The 21,394-nt window shown below is 42.7% G+C and overlaps 1 protein-coding gene across 7 annotated transcripts in view; it reads right to left on the bottom strand.

Annotated features, from left to right (window-relative positions):
* The window catches only part of Akap9 (A-kinase anchoring protein 9), a 150,543-nt gene that overhangs the window by 3,054 nt on the left and 126,095 nt on the right, over positions 1 to 21,394 (bottom strand). For all 7 annotated transcript variants that reach the window (XM_029477660.2, XM_029477662.2, XM_029477658.2 and 4 more), the window contains 10 exons: positions 19,136 to 19,280; positions 17,199 to 17,412; positions 16,409 to 16,559; positions 12,877 to 13,545; positions 12,229 to 12,434; positions 11,710 to 11,815; positions 9,985 to 10,167; positions 8,916 to 9,116; positions 7,755 to 7,987; positions 4,734 to 4,819 (listed from right to left, as the gene is read on the bottom strand). In XM_029477660.2, coding sequence (XP_029333520.1) covers positions 4,734 to 4,819; positions 7,755 to 7,987; positions 8,916 to 9,116; positions 9,985 to 10,167; positions 11,710 to 11,815; positions 12,229 to 12,434; positions 12,877 to 13,545; positions 16,409 to 16,559; positions 17,199 to 17,412; positions 19,136 to 19,280 — 2,194 coding nt within the window. The remainder of the gene's footprint in view (positions 1 to 4,733; positions 4,820 to 7,754; positions 7,988 to 8,915; positions 9,117 to 9,984; positions 10,168 to 11,709; positions 11,816 to 12,228; positions 12,435 to 12,876; positions 13,546 to 16,408; positions 16,560 to 17,198; positions 17,413 to 19,135; positions 19,281 to 21,394) is intronic.

Here is a 21,394-nt window from a genome sequence, read left to right as displayed (position 1 = left end):
CCCATAAACCAGTAAGGATTTAAAAGAATAGTATATGATACTATACATTATTTATATCCAGTTTCAATTCTTGCTAAAAGAGAACACTACAAACCAAAGAGCCTTTCAGTAGTTTTCTGTTTACCTCTGAACACGACAATTTTGGTATTAAGAACTATGCTTCAATGAAAATAAACTCACTGGAATATTTCCCTTGTAAAATACCTAGTAGCTACCAGATCAAACGGAGAAGTGCTTCTGAGTGTATATGCTTTGGAGGAAAAATGTAGATAAAAACACCATATCTTATCTTCATTAACCAAATCTTACCTTCATTAGTCTACCTTTACTGGAAACAAAACCAAAAACTTGAGAAATCAAGATTTGCTAACTTGAGCTAGAGAAAATACCCAGTGAGCTAAAGGGATCTATCTGCAACCCTATAGGTGGAACAACATTATGAACTAACCAGTACCCCGGAGCTCTTGACTCTAGCTGCATATGTATCAAAAGATGGCCTAGTCGGCCATCACTGGAAAGAGAGGCCCATTGGACTTGCAAACTTTATATGCCTCAGTACAGGGGAACGCCAGGGCCAAGAAGTGGGAGTGGGTGGGTAGGGGAGTTGGGGGGTAGGGTATGGGGGGCTTTTGGGATAGCATTGGAAATGTAAATGAGGAAAATACCTAATTAAAAAAAAAGTAAAAAAAAATTGCTAACATTTTATGCTAACACAACTCATTATGGTAAAAGATCTATCTTAGTGTAAGGCTATCCCAAAATACTCTCAGGGTACCAAACAAACTTTCTTTGCTGCTCTGTTGTCAGGACACCTGAACGTGGTACAGTACTGACACCACAGTGTGTGTCCTCTAATTCTGTGCCTTCCAACTTTGGCCTCCTCCTTATACCTCAAACTGTTTCAGCTCCAATGTTTTTTTCTGATTTCTAGCTACAGAGAGAAGGAATTGCAAGTTAACATTACTATGTAGCCATGCCAGCTCAGAAACATTGCGTAAACAGGAGCTGATGTAACTATCATTTCACAAAAATCCTGTAATTCAGAATAGCCACTTCAAAAGGTTTGTACCTAGTTTCTAAGAATTACAAAGTGTATAATAGCTTAAATGTGTGGGAACTGAAGGTCAAAAAGGAAAAGTTAAGGCCTTACGTGGCTGACAGCCATAAATTTATGGGGAGGAGATTTTTTACAGCAGTAAGGAACTCAGAATAGTCTCTTAATATCAGAGACAATCCCTAAAATAAGGAATATAATAGAAAATGCTTTACCAGAAAGTATTTAAAAATGGCACTCAGAACAACACCAGACTCTGCAGATTGTCCAAACCCTGGACACCACAGGGACTGAGTTTCCAAATTTAAGGGGGTGGGGGGCACTGCCTTAACTAAAGAAAAATCATAGGCACTTGAGCAGTTGGTCCTCAAGCAGCTAGAGGCTCAACAAGAGTCTACTGGCCATGGAATTCCCATGTATTTGTTAGAAAAAAGTAAATTGGGGTAAATGGACAATCTTAACCAATTTGAGAGTTGTGAATTGAGCAGTTCAACCAATGGGTCAGTTACAGTCTGGAATTCCTTTACCTTCTTTGCTACCTAAGACATGGCCTATGAAAGCTACTGACTCAAAAGACTGCCTTTTCACTATCCCCTTGCAAGAGCAGGATAAGGCAAAATTTACCTTCACGGTACCTACATATAACTGTTCAACCTGTAAAAAGGTATCAGTGAAAAGTATTTCTACAAGGAATGTTAAATAGTCCAACTTTATGTCAATATTTTGTGCAACAACTGCTAGAAATGATTCATAGGCAATTTACTCAATCCATTATGTGGATGATATTTTATTGGGTGGCTTGGATGCAGGTACTTTAGAGAAAATGGTGAAACAAAAAGAATTTTGCCATGTTGCGGTTTGCAGATTGTTTCTGATCAAATAGAGAGGAGATTCTATCCACTATCTTAGTTTATAAAATAAGTCAAAATTTTTAACCACAAAAGGTATCAGAACATATCAGTTATGAACTTTTAATGATTTTCAAAAATTAATGGGAGATATTAACTAGATATGGCGCACCACTGGATTAACTACTCATGAGTTAAGTACTTTGTTTTAAACATTACAAGGAGATTCAGACTGAGACAGTCCAAGACAGCTAACAATTGAAACAGAGAAAGTATTAACTTCAGTAAAAAGACAGCAGAATGTATATATGGATCACATAGATCCCAAACTGGACTGTATTTTCATTATTTTGCCTTAGAGTCATTCTTCTACTGGGCTCATTATGCAAAGGGAAGATAGTATTTTAGAATAGATCTTCTTAGCACACAAAGTAAAGTTATAAAGACATATAAGAAAGGTTTCTGATTTAATTATAAATGGAAGAATAAGACTACATCAATTGTCAGAAATCATAGTGCTTTATACTAAGGCTTATATTATGCCATTATGAGTAATTAATAAAGATTGGTAAAGAGCCTGTAACAACTATTTGGGAGAAATTAACAGCTAATATCCTAAAAGCAAGCGTCTTCAGTTTATAAAAAGAACTAATTGGATTCTCCCCCACATTGTAAAAGGAAACCAATTCCTGGAGCACCGACATTTTATACCAATGCAAATAAATTGGGAATAGCTGGTTATAAGTCAGGAAAAAAACAACAAAAGTAATTCAAAGTCCAAATATTTCAGTTCAAAAATCAGAGTTCTATGCAATTCATATGGTTCTATTAGATTTTCCTGAACCTCTTAATTACTGGCTCTCAATACGCAGAAAGAATTGTTTCACATATAGAAACTACTGAATTTATTCCTGATAGTTAAGAATTAACATTACTTATACAAGTGCAACAGGCAATCAGATATAGAAAATATCCATTATATATCACCCATATTCAGTCTCATATAGTTTTGCTAGGTCCATTAGCCCAAGGAAATGAAGAAATTGACCAATTATTAATAGGAAATATGTTAGAAGCATCAATATTTCATGAAAAAAAAACCAAGTTAACAATAAAGGTTTAAAGAAAAAGAATTTCTCTCACTTGGCAACAAGCCAAGGAAATTATAAGAAAATGTCCTACTTGTTTTCTGTATAGCCAAACCCCATTATCCACTGGAAGTAACCCCAGGGGTACCACAAGAAATGAAGTCTGGCAGATGGAAGTGTTTCATTTTGCAGAATTTAGAAAACTAAAGTTTTTACCACATACATACACAGGCTTTTAATGGGCAACTGCTTTGATTTCTGAAAAGGTTGATTCTGTGATTATATATTACTAGAAGTAATGGCTATTGTGGGGATACCTGCACAAATTAAGATTGACAATATCCCTGCATCTGTATCCAATAAAATGAAGCAAGTCTTTGTATATTATAATATAAATCACAGGTATATTATAGGTATACTACACAATCCTATAGGACAAGCAATTGTTTAAAGATCTAATCACATCTTAAAAGAAATGCTTATAAAATAAAAATGAAGAATAAAGACTCAGAAGGATACACTAGTGCTGTTAACTTTAAATTTTCTGAACATTAATGTGAAAGGAACAACAGCGGCTGACAACTGGGTTATAGAAAAAAATGTGGAATTAAATCAGCCTGTATCCTATAAGGACGTGTTAACATCAGAATATAAGTCAGAGAATGTATTGCACTTGGGGTGTAGACTTTTTATTTTTATAGGAAACAAAAAGATGTGGATACCATCAAACTAATAAAGCTCAGATTTGAGCATGGGAGGTCTTCTGAAAACCATGGACAATGACCCAAAAGGAGGAAAGAAGAGAACCAGACCTTCCCCAGCTAGCCAGAAAAGCCGGGACAAGAAAGGTTCAGCACCTAAACGACTGACAAGCCCATGAGGAGGACTTTGGTCTCCTTCTGTACAGAGCCAGCCATACTGCAGAGCAGCCAGAGGCCCAGGAGCAGCACTACAGGCAAAGGTTCACAGAGCTGGGACAGAGATTAAGAGACTTCAATGAGGAACTCCAAAACATAAGATGCTAGAAGATAGGACAGTCCAGGAGTAAACAAGATTCAAGAAGCAGTTCCCAAATTACAGGAAAGAGAAGCATCCCTGTTAGGTTATTTTGTGGATGTGTTCTTGAGAGATCAACAGACAGATCACATCACACACCTGAGAACTCTGGAAAAGACATTGGGAAGGACTGAGAAGCAGCTTCAAAACTGCATAATTAGTAACTAAAATGGGAGAAAATGTAGTATGAACTATTTTAAGTGATCCTATGCTCTTCAGTGGTGGTTGACTATTGGACTTCTGGGAACAGAAGTGAATATAAAAGCTAGCAGAGTCTGAGAGAGAGAATTAGAAAGGAGGTGGAGAAAGTAGTAGTAGGCAGAAGTAGGGTCCAGGAGACAGAGAGCAATGTGAGAAGAGGAGGGGAGGGGAGGGAAGAGTAGGGAAGGGAAGGGAAGGGGAGAGATCAGATTGAAAATAAGAGACAGTTGAAAGTGAATTGGGCTAGTCGACTGAGAAGACCTTTGGTGACAGCTGAGCCACAGAAGATACTGTTAGCAGACAGAGAGAACAACCCACAAAGTAGCTATGTAATATTATAAACACAAAGAATTAAGAGCAGAAGAGCTACATTTTTTGTACTATCTTTAGACAACAACAACATTAGAATATATTTGACAGCTATTACTCATATAGCAATTTCAGAGTCATACACAGAAATTATGCCATTTTCCTTTTTTACTTTACCTGGACTCAGTCCAAAGCCATCCCTGTTAATATTGATGGAGCTAGTACTTGTCACTTGCTGCCACCGCCGCACCAAAAATTTCATTCTAAAAGAGCCAAACATAAAATCTCAAAGCAAAGTTATAAATATAAACACGACATCCCACAAAACCATGCCACTTAATTATGAACACAAACACTTCAGCACAGTCACATGACCACCTCAGCGAAATGACACATACTCCACTGGTTTACGGTCAATTCTCCAAGTACAGTACAGGACATGGCCTCCCTTCCCTCCCCAGGAGGCCAATGCCAGCGTCTCTAATAAGTGGAGCAGAAGAGGATGCGGGGCAAAAATGGACAGAAGAACAGTGGGTAACGAGAGGATGGAGGTAATAGAAAGAGGAAAGAAAGGCGATCAGGCAGATATAAGAGAACAAATTTCAACAGGCAGTAACAGGAGGCCAGGGAAACTGGGGAGTGTTAGACCCTGTGATCAGGAACAGAAACAGTGGTGGTTTCAAAAGAAATAAAGGTGTCACCAGCTAGCTGAATTCCTTGCTGACTGCCCATTCTGCCCTGGGCTGTGGAACTTTGTGGAGTACCAGTTGTAAGTTCTTAATGTCAATTTCAGAGTCCAGTTTAAGGAGGATCAAAATACCATGTGCCTACAGCAGGGCACAGTGAAAGGAGTGAACCAGGAATGCTGGGAAACTCTTTTACTTCCAGAACTCGGTAGGCAGAGGTGGGCGGATCTCAACCTGGTCTACATAATTCCAGGACAGCCATAGTGACATGAGACCCCATCTCAAACCATGCCCTTAAAGGAGGGAGGTGGGGGCTTGATAGTAGCTTCAGGGAGCCTTCTGAACTTCTCATCATTAAAGGCTGACTCCTGTCACCTCTGAAGCCTGTTCCCTGTCTCTGAAGTCTGTGCATTCTACTCTCTTCCAGTAGAAGGGTGTTGTTTATTAATGTACCCACTGGGCTTGCCCTGCTTTACCCTGTACAAGGTGATAAAGGAGCAGTGGACCTGTGAGACTAACTTCACGAGAGGACCAAAGAGGCAGGCAGGGCAGAGGCCAGCAGTAAGATAAACCCAGGCTCCAGTGCACAGCTGTCCTGACTGAAGGAGGCTCATCTCCTTTCTGCCTGGCTGCCATGGCCTGTGTTGCCTCAGCTTTTCCCTCTTCCTGCCTCATCTGTGAACTGAATTCCTTGACAGTAGTCTCTGAATAGCCTCCAGGTTTTAACTTAGTTTTCTTTGGAAAACATGGCACAGGATTTGAACTGGACACCGTTCAGACATTACCAAGTAGGGGCTGGAGAGAGAGAGAGCGCAGATGTGAAAAGCAGAGGCTGCTCTTGCGGATGAGCCTCATCTGATTCTGAGTACCCACTTGGCACCCAGTGGATCTGACATCCTCTTCTGGCCTCCGCAGGCTCCAGGCACACATGTGGTACACAGATATATACATGGGCATGACACCAGTCCACACAAAGTAAAAGTTAAAAAAAGGAAAAGAGGAGAAGAAACTGCCCCGCTCTGAAGAAGTACCAGATGTGACCCAACTGGCACAACTTTTTAAAAACCAAAATTTCTTTGAGACTCTGGTTGTGAAGAGACAAAGAAGCACAACCCAAGCAGGCCAGGCCTGGGGACAGCTGGGTCTCCATTCTCTGCAGACAGTAACAGCACCAATGCCAAGTGCCCAGCCTGGACTACTGCTAGGGAAGGAAAGGGGGGCACTGAGAGTCCAGTCCTTGCCCGAGCAGACTTACACCAGGGCATTCTGCAGCTGGGCACTGGGTAGCTGATTTTAACAGTGAAGAAAATAAACATATATACCAGTCTTAGCAGTATTTTTTCAAAAACATCCTTTCTCTGTATAATCTATGTGTGCAAGCTGAGTTAATTTGGATTTGTTTTTGGAAGGACAACGTGGACTGGGCCCAGCATGAGCAGGTACTTAGACGGGGAAAGTCATTGTCTAGGGTTTACACAGATCAGAGATCCTGCTGCCAGGGTGAGAACCTGGAGAGAAAGAGGTAGTGCACAGTTCTCAAGTGTCTACCTCACGTGCATCTTCCTAGTGCACAGTTCTCAAGTGTCTACCTCACGTGCATCTCCCTAGTGCACAGTTCTCAAGTGTCTACCTCACGTGCATCTTCCTAGTGCGCAGTTCTCAAGTGTCTACCTCACATGCATCTTCCTAGTGCGCAGTTCTCAAGTGTCTACCTCACGTGCATCTCCCTAGTGCGCAGTTCTCAAGTGTCTACCTCACGTGCATCTCCCTAGTGCGCAGTTCTCAAGTGTCTACCTCACGTGCATCTTCCTAGTGCACAGTTCTCAAGTGTCTACCTCACGTGCATCTCCCTAGTGCGCAGTTCTCAAGTGTCTACCTCACGTGCATCTTCCTAGTGCGCAGTTCTCAAGTGTCTACCTCACGTGCATCTCCCTAGTGCGCAGTTCTCAAGTGTCTACCTCACGTGCATCTTCCTAGTGCGCAGTTCTCAAGTGTCTACCTCACGTGCATCTCCCTAGTGCGCAGTTCTCAAGTGTCTACCTCACATGCATCTTCCTAGTGCACAGTTCTCAAGTGTCTACCTCACGTGCATCTTCCTAGTGCGCAGTTCTCAAGTGTCTACCTCACGTGCATCTTCCTAGTGCACAGTTCTCAAGTGTCTACCTCACGTGCATCTTCCTAGTGCGCAGTTCTCAAGTGTCTACCTCACGTGCATCTTCCTAGTGCGCAGTTCTCAAGTGTCTACCTCACGTGCATCTTCCTAGTGCGCAGTTCTCAAGTGTCTACCTCACATGCATCTCCCTAGTGCGCAGTTCTCAAGTGTCTACCTCACGTGCATCTCCCTAGTGCGCAGTTCTCAAGTGTCTACCTCACGTGCATCTTCCTAGTGCGCAGTTCTCAAGTGTCTACCTCACATGCATCTCCCTAGTGCGCAGTTCTCAAGTGTCTACCTCACATGCATCTCCCTAGCGAGCGGGCTCATGACCAAAGTGAGTTTTCTTTAAGCCTTTACCTTGAAATTGCAATGGACACTCTGACGGCGGAGCGAAACCTGGTGAATCCCTTCGGATGGTTGGTGATTGTCTTGGGATCTTTCAAGACTAGGTGTCCCCCCATTCGGGCAAGAACCCCCAGGGTGGCGTCTTCACACTCCTGGAATCCCCCCAGGAGCAGTAGCAGGTATTTTTTCTGATATATGAGAGCTTTCCGGAAACTTGAAGCTCTCAAGTATTTATTATAAATTTTCTATAGTTAATGAAGAAAAGAACAAAGACATCAGTGAGAAGTCGTTTGATTGTTCCACAGAGGAAGACTACCTAGAGGAAAGAGAAAGTCTTAGGCCACACGACAGGCTGCTGTCGGGAGAGACACAGCCTTTCAAGTGTAACTTCTAGTCGGAGTTATGTTTGCACTGATTTGGGGGTTAGCCCTTTAATCACATTTATTGCAAATATTTTTGTCATTGTATATGTTGGTAAAATATCAACTTCAGGTTGGAGAAATGTCTCAGTGGTTAAGAGCACTGACTGCTCTTCCAGAGGTCGAGTTTAATGCCCAGCAACCACATGGTAGCTCACATTGTGTCTACTCCATAGTTGTCTGTCTGTCCCCCTGTGTCCACCCTATAGTTGTCTGTCTGTCCATCTGTGTCCACTCCACAGTTGTCTGTCTCTCCATCTGTGTCCATTCCACAGTTATCTGTCCCCCTGTGTCTACTCCAGAGTTGTCTGTCTGTCCATCTGTGTCCATTCCACAGTTGTCTGTCCCCCTGTGTCCACCCCATAGTTGTCTGTCTGTCCCTCTTGTCTTCCTCTCCACTGTGGACTTAGGCTAACTGATCAAGGCAGCTTTACCATAGCATCCATCCTCCGCATTACACAGGGTGCAATGCCTTCCGTGGACAGTCGTGCTCTGCTTAGGGAACTGAAAGAGAAGACTTCTGGTTGTCTATAGGGGATGAGACTCCGGGATGAGGGCCACATGGCTGACAGCAAGACAAGCAGAACTGAGTGTGTTCCAGTTCTATGAATGCCTCTCTATAGGCAGAGATACTGTAACTGTGCCAGATTGAAAAGATGCCCAGGGACACAGACTGAGCAAGCACCTACAGTTCTGTGGTCTGTTCAGTTAGGGTCAGCAAGAGGGATCCACAAGCATTCAAGACACCGCCTACCTGCAGGGCAGCATGATCAGTGTCAGGGCCCAGATTCCGAAGCAAGGCGTCGTTTCGTAGTTCAGCTTTTAGCTTGTACACTTTTGCTTCTGCCCTCTTCAAGGCTTTCTGAAGAGATAACTTTTCTCTGCTCCAGACTTCCTTTTCTGAAGCAATTATGGCTTCGATGTCAGCTGGATCAATAAATGAGAACCTAGAACACTGCAGAGACATGGCCTATCAGATAATTTTCAAAAAGATGACCACATTAAATCACAATGGATTGCTGAGCCTTGGCCTCCTAACCCCACAGGGAAGCTCACAGTTACAATCACACTGTCTGGGTCTAGGTGTTCATTCTTACACATCACTGAGACGGAATGGATGTGAGGGAGTAACTCTCAGGGTAGCCACATGAATAAGCTATTTACTTGACTATGTAGTTGTTTTGCCAATCTTTCTACCTTTAAACATAAGGGTAGATAGAGAGACTAACTTTTTTTTAGCTTTAAAACAAATTTAAATTCAGGGACTACCTTATTAGTTTGAAATATATATAATTTAACAGCCTTCCCGCCCCCCCCCAAGTCAGGATCTAACTGGTGAAGGAGCATTAACCCTTGCTAGTCAGAGATTTGGTAATGAAGACCAGATTAGCTTTGAATTCACAGCTATCTGTCTACCTTTATGAGTTCGTGCTGGGATTAAAGGCATGTATCACCATGCCCAGATTAACATTATCTTTCACTTGGTCATACACATAGTAAATAGTAACTGATGAGAAAAAGAATCAGTATTTTGACCATCTCTTTCAATATATATGTGTTTAGGAAACACGTACATATTTATATCTTAGATTGATTTGACTTGGTTATTCTCATGTAGAAGGTGGGATGCAGATGAACCATACTGTATAGAGTATGATGGGGAGGCTGCCCTCAGTCATAGGTATTTTTATTATTATTGTCATCTTATATAATACTTTCTACTTATCCTAATAAAATTTGTACATGATATTTTTGGACTATGGTTAAAAGGTAAAACTAGAGAGAAGCCCCTAGCTCTGAGTTATTTCTAAAAGCAGACGTACACAGTCTCTGCTGGCTCCTGTGTGCCAGTAGCACCTGTTCAGCTCCTCCAGCTTTATGACAATGCTCCGTAAGGTGTTCTTTTCTTCCGTTAGTTGGTTGATAAGTCTTGTTAACTCAGTATTTTGTCTCATTAGGCTTTCAGTTAAGGAGCCACAGGAAGAACTAGGGGGTCCTAAGCTGTGCTGGAAAAACAATGGCACAAGGTTATATAGACAGACAGACAGACAGACAGACACACACACACACACACACACGAGTAACTCCTGTAAACGCTAACAGGTGCTGACAGGGACTCCATGAATTAGTGCTTGGTAATAGTAAGAATGTGCCAAGCAGGCAAACAGCTGGGGAGGGCACAGGAAGCAGGACACACACACACAGCAGGACAGAGGGACAGAGGCACAAGCAAGAGTGTGCTGCTTTAAAGGAACTAGCAGCACTTTGTCAGAGTAAATGTTGCTGCATGCTATGTCAGGCCTAAGTACAGCAACAGAGAGCCAAGGTGACTTTAGGAAGTGCCAGTACAAACAAAGCTGACATGTTTACAAACATTCCTCTGGCAGCAGTATACTTGGCAGAGCAGCTTAGGGAAAGATACAGTTCTGTTAGAAAGTTGTAATGGTTTACACAGGAAATACTGAGGCAGGGACGGAGAGTAAATGGCACATGAATGGACATTTACATGGCTTCTGTCTGCTCATGCATACAGGGAAGGGGGAAGGAACATGGATTGTGGTGACTCCCAGCTTTCCAAACTGAGTGATAACAGAAACAGAAAGGGGAAGGAGAGAGGGAGGGAGGGGAAGGGAAGACAACGTTCAGTATGAATGTGTGTGTGAGGCTCCTAAGGGATCACCACTGGAGAGTGTCCCCAGTAACTCACTGGACACACTCCTGCACAGGTCACGGCACTACAGCAGAACAGCTGCAGCACACAGCGCACGGTGCACAGCACACAGCAACGGCACAAGGGTAGGACTCTGCTCACTCTGCTACAGGAATCCCAGGACCCCGAGCAGTGCCTGGGACACAGCAACTGCTCACCAAGCCAAAAGAGTCATGCCGTGGGAAATGGGAGGTTTCACACTTGTAGCTAAGAGAAAAGCAAGACTACAGAAACAAGAGAAAGGACAGACAGGACTGGCTGACAGCAGGTTAAGTGAGAGCAGAAATACAGAAGGCAAGGAAAACAGGATTTAAGAAAGCAAAGTACAGCTGGGCTTGATGGTGCAAGCTTTTAATCCCAAGGCTTGGGAGGCAGAGGCAACCTCAACTCTATGAGCTTGGAGACAGCCTGGTCTATAAAGCCGGTTCTAGTACAGCCAGGGCCACACAGAGAGAACCTGTCTCAAATAGCCAAAAAGTTAAAAAAGCCAAACAAGTGTCAAATGTACAAAGTCACAGAGAGGGAGTGAAAGTTCCACAAAGCAGTCACCTGTGAAGAAAGGTGCCAGTAGGAATCTAAGCTCATGGAGGTAGGACAGGGAAGCCAGGTTACCCTCTTTCTTAAGAGTGATTAGTGAGAGACTAATTACACAGCAACAATAATGAATGTGAATCCCCCTTAACTCTCAACACCTCTGGGGGGCAGGGGGGGGGAAGCAGCACTGTATTTCAAATAAAAAATGAAATCAAAACTCTTACAAAATAGTCTGGTAATTTTCAAGCAGTTCATAATGTATTTGACCTTTGCTCTCATTACAAGGAACATTTACAAGTTTTACCTCATCACCTGGCTGGCCAGTCAGTTTCTGTAGTTGCAAAATAATTCCATCAATATTCTCCTGAATCCAGATAAATGCATCATCACCTGCTGTTTCAAACTGTAGCCTTTAAGAAAAAGATAAAAAGTGAAAACAGACCTCCCAATGACACTTCCTACACACACTTAGGCGTGGGGCTGCTCTGTCTCACTAACACACTAGCAGCGAGAGGTCCTTGGTCTCTTGACTTTTCTGGTTCAGGGTGTTTTCAGATGGGTAATTTCTGCTACAAGAACACCATCTAATGTAGACGCAGGTTCTCTCTAAAGCATCTCTTCTTTGTTATGCTTGTGGTGCTAGGTGGCAGATTTTTCTGCATGTTTGAGGCCGGCCTGGTCTACAGAGTAAACTCTAGGCCACGCAGGGCTACATTGTAAGACCTTGTCTCAACAAAACCAAACCAAACCAAAATTCAACATTTTGTCATGCTTAGCTGATCTGTCAAGTGTGTCATTTGTACCCCACAGGAGGAAGTCTAACCTGCTGCAGGCTTTCTGGGCTACATGCTGAAGTTTTGAAGCCACATGCTGGAGTGTCTGTCTCATCATTTCCAAGTCATGATTATGGTCAAGTTCTCCTCCGTTTATTTCAATCAACTTTGTGAAGTTCCTGTCTTTGGCCTCTCCCATTTTCTGCTGAAGAACCCAATTTCTAGTCCGATCGTCAGTGAAGTTCCAGGTGGCTGGCTGACAATTTCAGAGGCAGAAAGAAAAGACTCCCAAATGAGCAGCAGTTCATTTTCTTTCCCTAGGGAACAAACCACCCGCACTCCAGATAAAATTCTATAGACACAATTTTGGGATGACTTGAACATAACTATTTAAGTAACTCAATAACACCATTTGAAGTTTACAAATATTTTAAAACATTAAGGGTATGTAAAAATATTAAAATTACCCATAACTATAAAAAACCCTTATCATTGTGTGTGTGCATAAATATGTGAGTGTAGCAATGCCACAGGGCAGATTTGGATGTCACACACAGCTTTGTGGAACTGGCTCTTTCCTTAACATGAACTCAGGCCTGCAGATAACCCACTTGCCATAAATACTGCCTCAGAAATACTGTAAAGGAAACAAAATTTAATACCACCTCATAAATACTGTAAAAGCAACAAAAAATGACCTCATTCAGATTCTGATCCACAAGGCCTCTGCTTCCCGGTTTCTCCTCCGGCTCCAGCTCCTGCTTTTGGAATTCCTGCATAATCCCTTGCAGTCGCTTTCCCTCCAGGTCTAGCTTGTACACCTGCTGCCTTTTCTCCTGGAGCTGGCGCTGCAGCTCTTCCACTTTGGACTGCAACTCCTGCATTTTCTTTTGGCCCTGGGTGTTTGCCTCCTGTTCTGTCTGCAGTGTCTTCTGATGAACCTGCCTGTCCTTTTCCATCTGTTGCCTTGTTTGCAAGGAATCTAGTTTATATTTTTCAGTTTCACTTAATAGTTCTACTATGCGGCTGTGTTTTTCCTCCAGTTGTTTCTGTAGCTCTTTAAGTAGGTCCTCAGAAGGCAAGGCTGGCGGGGGCTGCCCGCCATCTTCACGGCTCTGCAGCTGGGCATACAGCGCCCGCTCCTTGTCTAGTGTGCTCTTCATCTCCTGAATCCTAACTTGCTCTGACTCCAGGAGAGCTTGAAGCCCTAGGTTGCGGCCTTGCTCTTCTGATAACTGGGCATCGTGCAACATTTTCTGCGACTCTATTTTCTGCTGAGATTCATTGAGTAGCTGCTTCTGTTGTTCCAAAAGGAGGTTTAACTGTGCATTTCTCCGTTTCTGATCCTCAAGTGAAAATTTCAGATCCTTCAAGGGAAAATATAATTTAAGATGAACACATTAATATTAAAAATACTTTTAAAGTATATGAGCATGACTTTTTTGGTAACAGCAACATGGAAGCATTTGGCAACTGAAGACAGAATTTTTATCCAGTAGATGGAGATGGTGGTAATAGATTGCATTAAGGCTAGAGACACAATCTTCTCTGGCTAAATATAAAGCAGAGTACATTTCTCCAAATGACAATCATTCATATATATATGTATGTATATATACCTATAGTATATATATTCCTATAATATATATACCTATAGTATATATATTCCTATAATATATATTCCTATGCTACCTTTTCAATATATTTTTTACAAATTTAAGAACTTACATACAAAGGCACAAGAAACTAATGTTCCACAGTGTCACGATAAGCAAAGAAGACTCATGGCCTAGGGGAGGAAGCCATCTTTAGAGAGGGAAAGAGGTCATGAAATGAACATGAAGTTAAAACCCAAAGGCGCTGCTTGTGGGGTGGGAAGGAAGAGCTGGAGGGTGGCCTGGTAGCATGAGAAGGCAATGAGGGTGGGGATGAAGCAGAGTGAAGCATGATACATGGGAATCCAACAACACTTGCCGAAGGAGGGGAGCAGGAGGGACCGAGTCGGAGGAGGCAGAGGGAGAGCGTCCTGGTGGAGAACTGCAACTAGTGGGAGGAGGGGACCTCAACAGGAAAAGCTAGAAACCTACGACAATGGAAACACCCAGGAATCTATGAGGGTGGCACTAGCTAAGACTCCTGGCAATGGGAGATAAGGAACTGGAAATGTCCATCTCCTCTAATCAGGCAAGACATCCAATAGAGGGACTGGGACACGAACCCAAACACAAAATATTCCACCCACAATTTGTCCTGCCTACAAGATGTTCAGGGGTAAGGATGGAACAGAGATTTAGGGGAGGACCAACCAATGACTGCTCCAGCTTGAGATCCATGCCATGAGAGAGAGACTACCCCGACACAAGTAATGATATTCTGCTGTACTAGCCCAGCATAACTGTCATCTGAGAGGCTTTGCCCAGCACCAACGGAAACAGATACAGACACCCACAGCCAAACATACGGTGGAGCTTGGGGAGTCCTATGGAAGGGCAGGGAGAGAAAGGACTGAAGGACACCACAAGAAAACCTATAGGATCAACTAACCTGGATCCATAGGGTCTCACTCACAGACCCTGGATCCATAGGGTCTCACAGAGACTGAACTGTCACACAGAGAACACACATGGCACTGGCCTAGTACCCCTACACATATGTAACACATATGCCACTTGGTTCTCATGCAGGACTCCTAGCAGCAGGAGCAGGACCTGTCTCTGACTCTGTTGCCTGCCTTTGGATCCCTTTCCCATAACTGGGTTGCTTTGTCTAACCTCACCAGAAGAAGATGCGCCTAGTCTTACTATAATTTGGCATGTCAAGTCTGGTTGATATCCATGGGAGGCCTCCCTTTTCTGAGGAGAAGGGGAAGGAATGGGAGAGGAAGGAGAGGAAGCTGTGGTCTGGATGGAAAGTAAATAAATTAATATAAAAAGAAGAAGAACAAGAATGACACAGTTATGCAATACAATGATGAAATCTATTATCTAAAAGGTAGGGGTTGAAAAAGAAGTGAACAAACAATAGCAAGAACTGGCTGCAAAATTATGACAATTCTTGCTTCTGCAATGTAGCTTCCTGGTAGGATGTAATAGATTCTGTCTTATTTTTTCAAAAGAAAAACACTGGATGTTCACAATGAGCAAACTTTGCTCTATGCATATAATCACTAAAATCGTTGCTAGGCTGGCTGGAGAGATGGCTCACTGGTTAAGAATACTGACTTCTTCCAGACAGCCTGGGTTCAATTCCCAGCACCGACATGACAGCTCACCAATGGCTGTAAGTCCAGTTCCAAGGCATCCATTGCCATCGCCCTGCCTCCTCCATTATTGCATGCACATGGTACACAGATACACAGCAGGTGAAACACTCATATACAAAAAATAAAAAGAAATGGATCTTAAAATAATAATAAACCAAAACAAAAAACTGTTGGGCTTGGTGATGCATGCCTGTAATCTCAACTACTCGGGAGGTTGAGGCAGGAGAATCAGGAGCCTAAGCAAGTTCAAGAGAACCTGTCTCAGGGGAGTGGAGGAAAAAGTGAGCTGCAGGTATACTCGGGTGGTACAGTGCCTGCCTAGCAAACAAGATGTGCTGAGTTTAACCCAGAACACCGTGAAAACAAGACAAGCTACAGACAGTCAACTGACTACTTGGAGAAACCCAGCGTGTATCTGTGTCTCCATGATAATCTGTGGTTGTGGGCAGTGTGTGTGTGTGGGGGGGGGGGTAGATTTGAGGAGGTGGAAAGGCAAAGGAAGACAGCAATAAACCATACAGAGAATAGGTCAAATCCAGATATAGTGAACCTCAGATTTTAAAAGTACCCTAACACGTAGGGTATTACTCAAAAGAGCAAGGATGGAGGAGCGTCTGTCTATCCCAGGGGACTGCAGCAAAGACAAACAGCAAGCCTTTGGAAGCCTCACAGGCTCACAAGCCTGCACGGAGAACATAATGGCAGAGAGAAGATCTGCATACTGCAAAGCCAGCAGCTGCTGAGGGAAGGGACTTACAAGCCCTGATGCTGTGGTGGGAATAATTTTAGGAAAGAAAACATAGTATTTCAGCATGGACTCTTCCTTCTACTATGACCTAGATAGTTTCCTAACAGTACTCAACAGAGAGCCAGCAGTGCACACATTTTAAAGGAGAGCAGGCTGACAGGCTAACAACTAGGTAGAGACAGCCTTACAACAGGATTCTCAGAATACGTAGGGACGATACCTCAAGTTCTTCTTTTTCCCGTTCCTCGTGGTGTCCTGACTTGGCCTTTTCTTTTTCCAAAGCCCACTGCAGCTCTAGTGAATTCTTCTGTTCTCTTGCTAATGTATCACTAAGGAAGTGGATTTCATCGGTCTTCTCTTTAACTTCCGACCTGTATGGGGAAAGACATGAACATGACATCTTGATGAACGATGTTGTCATAAAGAGGAACTTGTTCTCCAATACAGAGGCATATTACAAACCAGCTATGGTATGTCAAATCAAGGCTTCGAGACTGGTCCACTTCAGATGAACTACTGTCTCTAATAGTATAATTTTATTGCCAGAAAGATAATACTAATTAACTTTTTTTGTCTTTTACTGCACATAGAAATCATGTGAATTTGTGTGTGTGAAATCAATGTCCAAAATAAAAATGTGTGTACTTGCAGCATGCCTCTGGTAAGCAGAATTTGTCAGTATTCACACCTTTTCCTAAGCAGTCTTGATTCCCATACTTGGCAAATACTAGTCAACTAAAACCCAAGATTAAGCATCACTTAAAGCTAGTCTGTGGTAAGATAGAGGCCAAAGCTTTATCTAGTAACTGTTGACTGGAACAGAAGTCAGAGCGCAGGGTGGTCATAGCAGAGGGTCGGCCAAAACAATCACATTTTAAATGTGGAAACACCAGGAGGTTTCCTTCTGCAGCCATTCTTCTGTTGTTTAAATTCCATGTGCTTTCTGCATAATGGTATGACACACCAGTACAATTTCTCCACTGCCCCTTAAACTAAAGCAGTCAGCACACCTGAATGCTTCTAATTCCTTTAGGCGCTTATGCTGGGCCTTGAGTGTTGTTCCCAATTCCAGTTTTGCCTGTGCAAGTTCACTTTTTAGTTCCGCAACCACCATCTTTTCCGAACTCAGCTGTTCCTGCAGCTCGGCTGCTCTGTCTCTCAGGCTGCTGAGTTCCAGTTGCATTTCCAGCGACTGCTTCTGCTGCATACTGCAGTCCAGGAGTTCTATCAAGAAGCCAGACTAGAGTTAAAAGATAGCTTGGCAACTCACGCGTGATTAGTATTTTACTCCTAAGAACTCATTTGTAATTCAGGTGATTACTACAAAGACATCTTCAACTGCTCCCAGCCCCCTAAACTGATAATCTAGACAGTGTTGCTTTTTCTCAGAGTGCTAGGGGCAAATGCTTCAGAACTCAAAACAGTGGAGGACAAAATGTAACAATGTATCCACGGACGCAAGACGTTAAATAAGCAACTTCAGATACTTTAAGATGTTTTAGATAGGAACTTGCATATCTGTATATCTGGAAAACCGACCATTCACATGGAAAATTCCCAGTGATTTCTGATAGCCACACTCTAGATTTACAGAAGTTACCATGGGAAAATGGCTCCAGTGATCCCATGATTATTACTTTCTTTTAGAGAATGTTTTGCCTGGCAAGCCTGCACAGATTAGTCTGAAATTCTCAGCCACCCTCCTGCTTCAGTGCCCTACATCCTGGGACCACAGAGTCACCCAGCCCTGATTCAGCTTTTCCATTACAAAAGAGAACCTATGTGGCGACTTCAAACTTGTGCTGAAACCCAATTACTAAAGATGTAGCAAGTGTCCTTAGCAGACTCCATGAACACTCCTCCTCAGAGCTCAATTAAAACATGCCCCAACTGAGAAGCAGGAAAAGCACCCCTAAGCACACACAGATGTAAAATTCAGCTAGTCTATAACGATGAGAAAGGGGTAAACCATTCCATTTGAGTTCAATTAAAACACTCACACATATGCATGCTCAAGAGAAGGCACCATGTCTGACGACAGAGGCTGTTGGCAAAGATGTAAGCAACAGACCACTGAACCCCATTAGTGAGTACCGCATTGGCAGGATCACATTTCAAATAGTTTGGGCCAGGCATGGTAGTGCACACCTGTCACCCCAACACTTGGAAGGGTACAGACAGGAGGACCAGGAGCTCACCATCATCCCTGGCTACAGAACACTTGAGGCCGCTGGGATATATGACACCTTCTCAAAAGTAAGGAAACCGTGTGGCACTCTCTAATAAATCTGAAGTTACACATCCTGTGACCGAGTGACTCCCATCCTGGGAAGCTCAGAACACTGGTGTCCATGTATCAGAAGCTCTCTAGAGGAAGTGTCTTAGCTGCTCCGACTCCAGCAGCTAACAGCAGACACAACCAAAAATTTAGACACAGGATTTGCTCACACAGTTGTGGAGAGAACTCTCCACAGCAACAAAAGCTAATGTGGAGATATTTGCAGAAACTTGGAAGAATGTCATATGACATGAAGAAACAAGACACAAAATAAAGACATTTTACAATTTGGTATAGTGTGTATCTGAAGTTTGTAAGTTATTGTATGGATGTTACACATTACAATTTTGTAAACAAAAAATTAAAAATAAACAGCTACTTTTATTGTGGACTCCCTTTTATTTTAGATAGATATCTTAAGAGGGCCAAAAAGACTTCTCTCAATGAAGAAAATAAACCCGATGAACTGAACCATATCAATGTAATACCTGTTTATTTTAAATTAAATATAGCTATTTAAAACCCACTTGGCTACCACTAACCCTAATAGTAACAATCTTTTTCGTGTTATGAGAATGAGAAGAGAAGGTGCCTGGGCAGAAATGTTTCCCAAGGCAGCAAAGCAAACACTCTCGGCTATGGGGTCAGAGGAGCCTGGCATGCACGCACCTTGGCTGCTTTTCTCAGCTCCTTGTTCTCTTTCCAGAGTCACTTTCCTGCCATTAATCTGAGCACGCAGATCTTCAATTTCAGCCAGTAAACTCCTCCTATCTGCTTTCTGCAGGCAGTCCATTGCTGTGTGATATTCAATGCCCTGCACAAAGGACAATGGAAAGTGAGTGAAGGGAGGCATGGAGATGATGGAATTAGTGGCCAGACGCTTGAATGACAAAGAATGGAGCACACATGCTATGGGTTTTTTTTTCATTAAAATTTTTTCACAATTTTTCTTGTCCAAAAAAATCTGTGAGGGATTGTTGCAGTCAGATGGGACTTTTTTTTTTTTTTTTTTTTTTTTTTTTTTTTTTTTTTTGGTTTTTGGAGACAGGGTTTCTCTGTATAGCCCTGGCTGTCCTGGAACTCACTTTGTAGACCAGGCTGGCCTCGAACTCAGAAATCCGCCTGCCTCTGCCTCCCGAGTGCTGGGATTAAAGGCGTGCGCCACCACGCCCAGCTCAGATGGACTTTTATTTCTAAATATTGCTGTGATTTCCTAGAAGTAGGAAGGATCTTGTTTCAGTATTTCTTTACTTGCTATGTGTGTGTGTGCACGCATGTGCTCCACAGTGGGCGTGTGGCAGAGGACAATCTGTGAGACTTGGATCTCTCCCCCACGACTGAGGTTTCAGTGATGGAACTGAGGTCTTAGGCTTGGCAGCAAGTGCCACTGCCTGCTGAGCCATCTCTAGCTCAGGAACATCCTACATAGTCACAATATTCTCATCAAAAGCAATTAACATTATTAATTATCTAAGGTAGAGAATTTAAATTTTCACCCAGGATCCTTTATAGGAAAATGAAAGTAGTACTACTATGTCTTTTGGGACCCTGAAATGTCTGGAGAGCACAGGCCAATTTGTCTTAAGGTCAGTTAAAACAAAATACATACTCCCAATCCTTATTTTGTATTAATTTAAACCAAAGCTCTGGTATCCTCTCAGCTAGCTTCCTCCAATGATAATGTCCTACACAAGTCGAAGCAGCACACTGGTAAAAGAAGGAAGCTGACAGTGTTACCTGAACTATAGAGTTATTTAATGTCGTTCATTTGCATATGCATGGTGCTTTCTTGGTATCTAGCAGTATGAAATTTCACCACCTGTACTGAGGTTCACTGCTGAAGTCTCAGCTTCTTTCCAGCCTTAGCTCCTGGACAGAACTCACTTGTTCCTGAACAGTAGAACTTTATATAACCAGGCAACTTTAATAAACCTGCTGCTGTGGTTCGAATGTGAAATAATCCTCACAAGCTCAAGTGAGGAGCACTATGGATCCTAATGGAGCAGATCCTACCTGGGAAGGCTTGAGGTTTTCATTTCTGTCACACTTGTGGTGTGACTGACAGCTACGTTGCAATTGCTTTGCTGTGGCACTCTTCCTACTCTGCGGCACTGTGCATCTCTGCCTCTCCTGTCACTGTCTCTGCTTCTGTCACCTCCTCTAGTGGAAGCATGATGGTCTGATCCACCTCTTCCCAAGAGTGGATTCCTGTCATGCATTTAATGGTAGCACAAAAAGGTGATGTGTCCTTCAGGTCTGCACTTCGCTGACGTCACTGCTACACTGCCCGACTGCTTGAGCTGTCCGCAAGGATTCTCCACTGAGAGTTATGTTATCAATGACAGTATCTTCCACAGCATTAGTTCGTAACTAGGTAGAAATCATTTAACATCTTCCCATATGAATTTTAGCATCCACCATGATTATTACTTGATAAAATCAATCATGTTTAAAAGATGGTTCCTTAATGACACTGCCCTTAGAGTACATTTACTAGGAGGCACTCTACTATGATATTTTAATTTATCTATTCATGAATACGACCTCATGATCCTTTTTCACTCTGCTTCATAATCTTTTACTATCATTTAGTTTAGGATTGGGGGGGGGGAGGATGTCTCCCCAGGAAAAGTTTTGTCACACTACACCTGGCCGTGGATTCAGAGATCTGCCTGCCTCTGCCTCCCAAGTGCTAGGATTAAAGGTGTGTACTACTGTCTTGAATGAATTTGATACCTTTTTTTTAAAAAACAAAGAAAAATCAATTAATTCTGTTTTTAAAATGGAATGACAGACACTTAAAATATTTTAGTTTTCAATTTTTATGGGTGTGTGATGTATGCATGCCCATAGGGTAACACCGATGCTTAATTTACACTGTTCTAGGCCATGTTCAACAGTAATGAAACTGGAAATCTAACTTAGGAG

The sequence above is a fragment of the Mus caroli genome, unplaced genomic scaffold, assembly GCF_978045245.1.
Source record: "Mus caroli unplaced genomic scaffold, Mus_caroli_1 scaffold_4, whole genome shotgun sequence".
In the NCBI taxonomy this organism is placed as follows: domain Eukaryota; kingdom Metazoa; phylum Chordata; class Mammalia; order Rodentia; family Muridae; genus Mus; species Mus caroli.
Note: the sequence above shows the minus strand (reverse complement) of the source record. Positions and strands in the feature narration are given on the sequence as shown.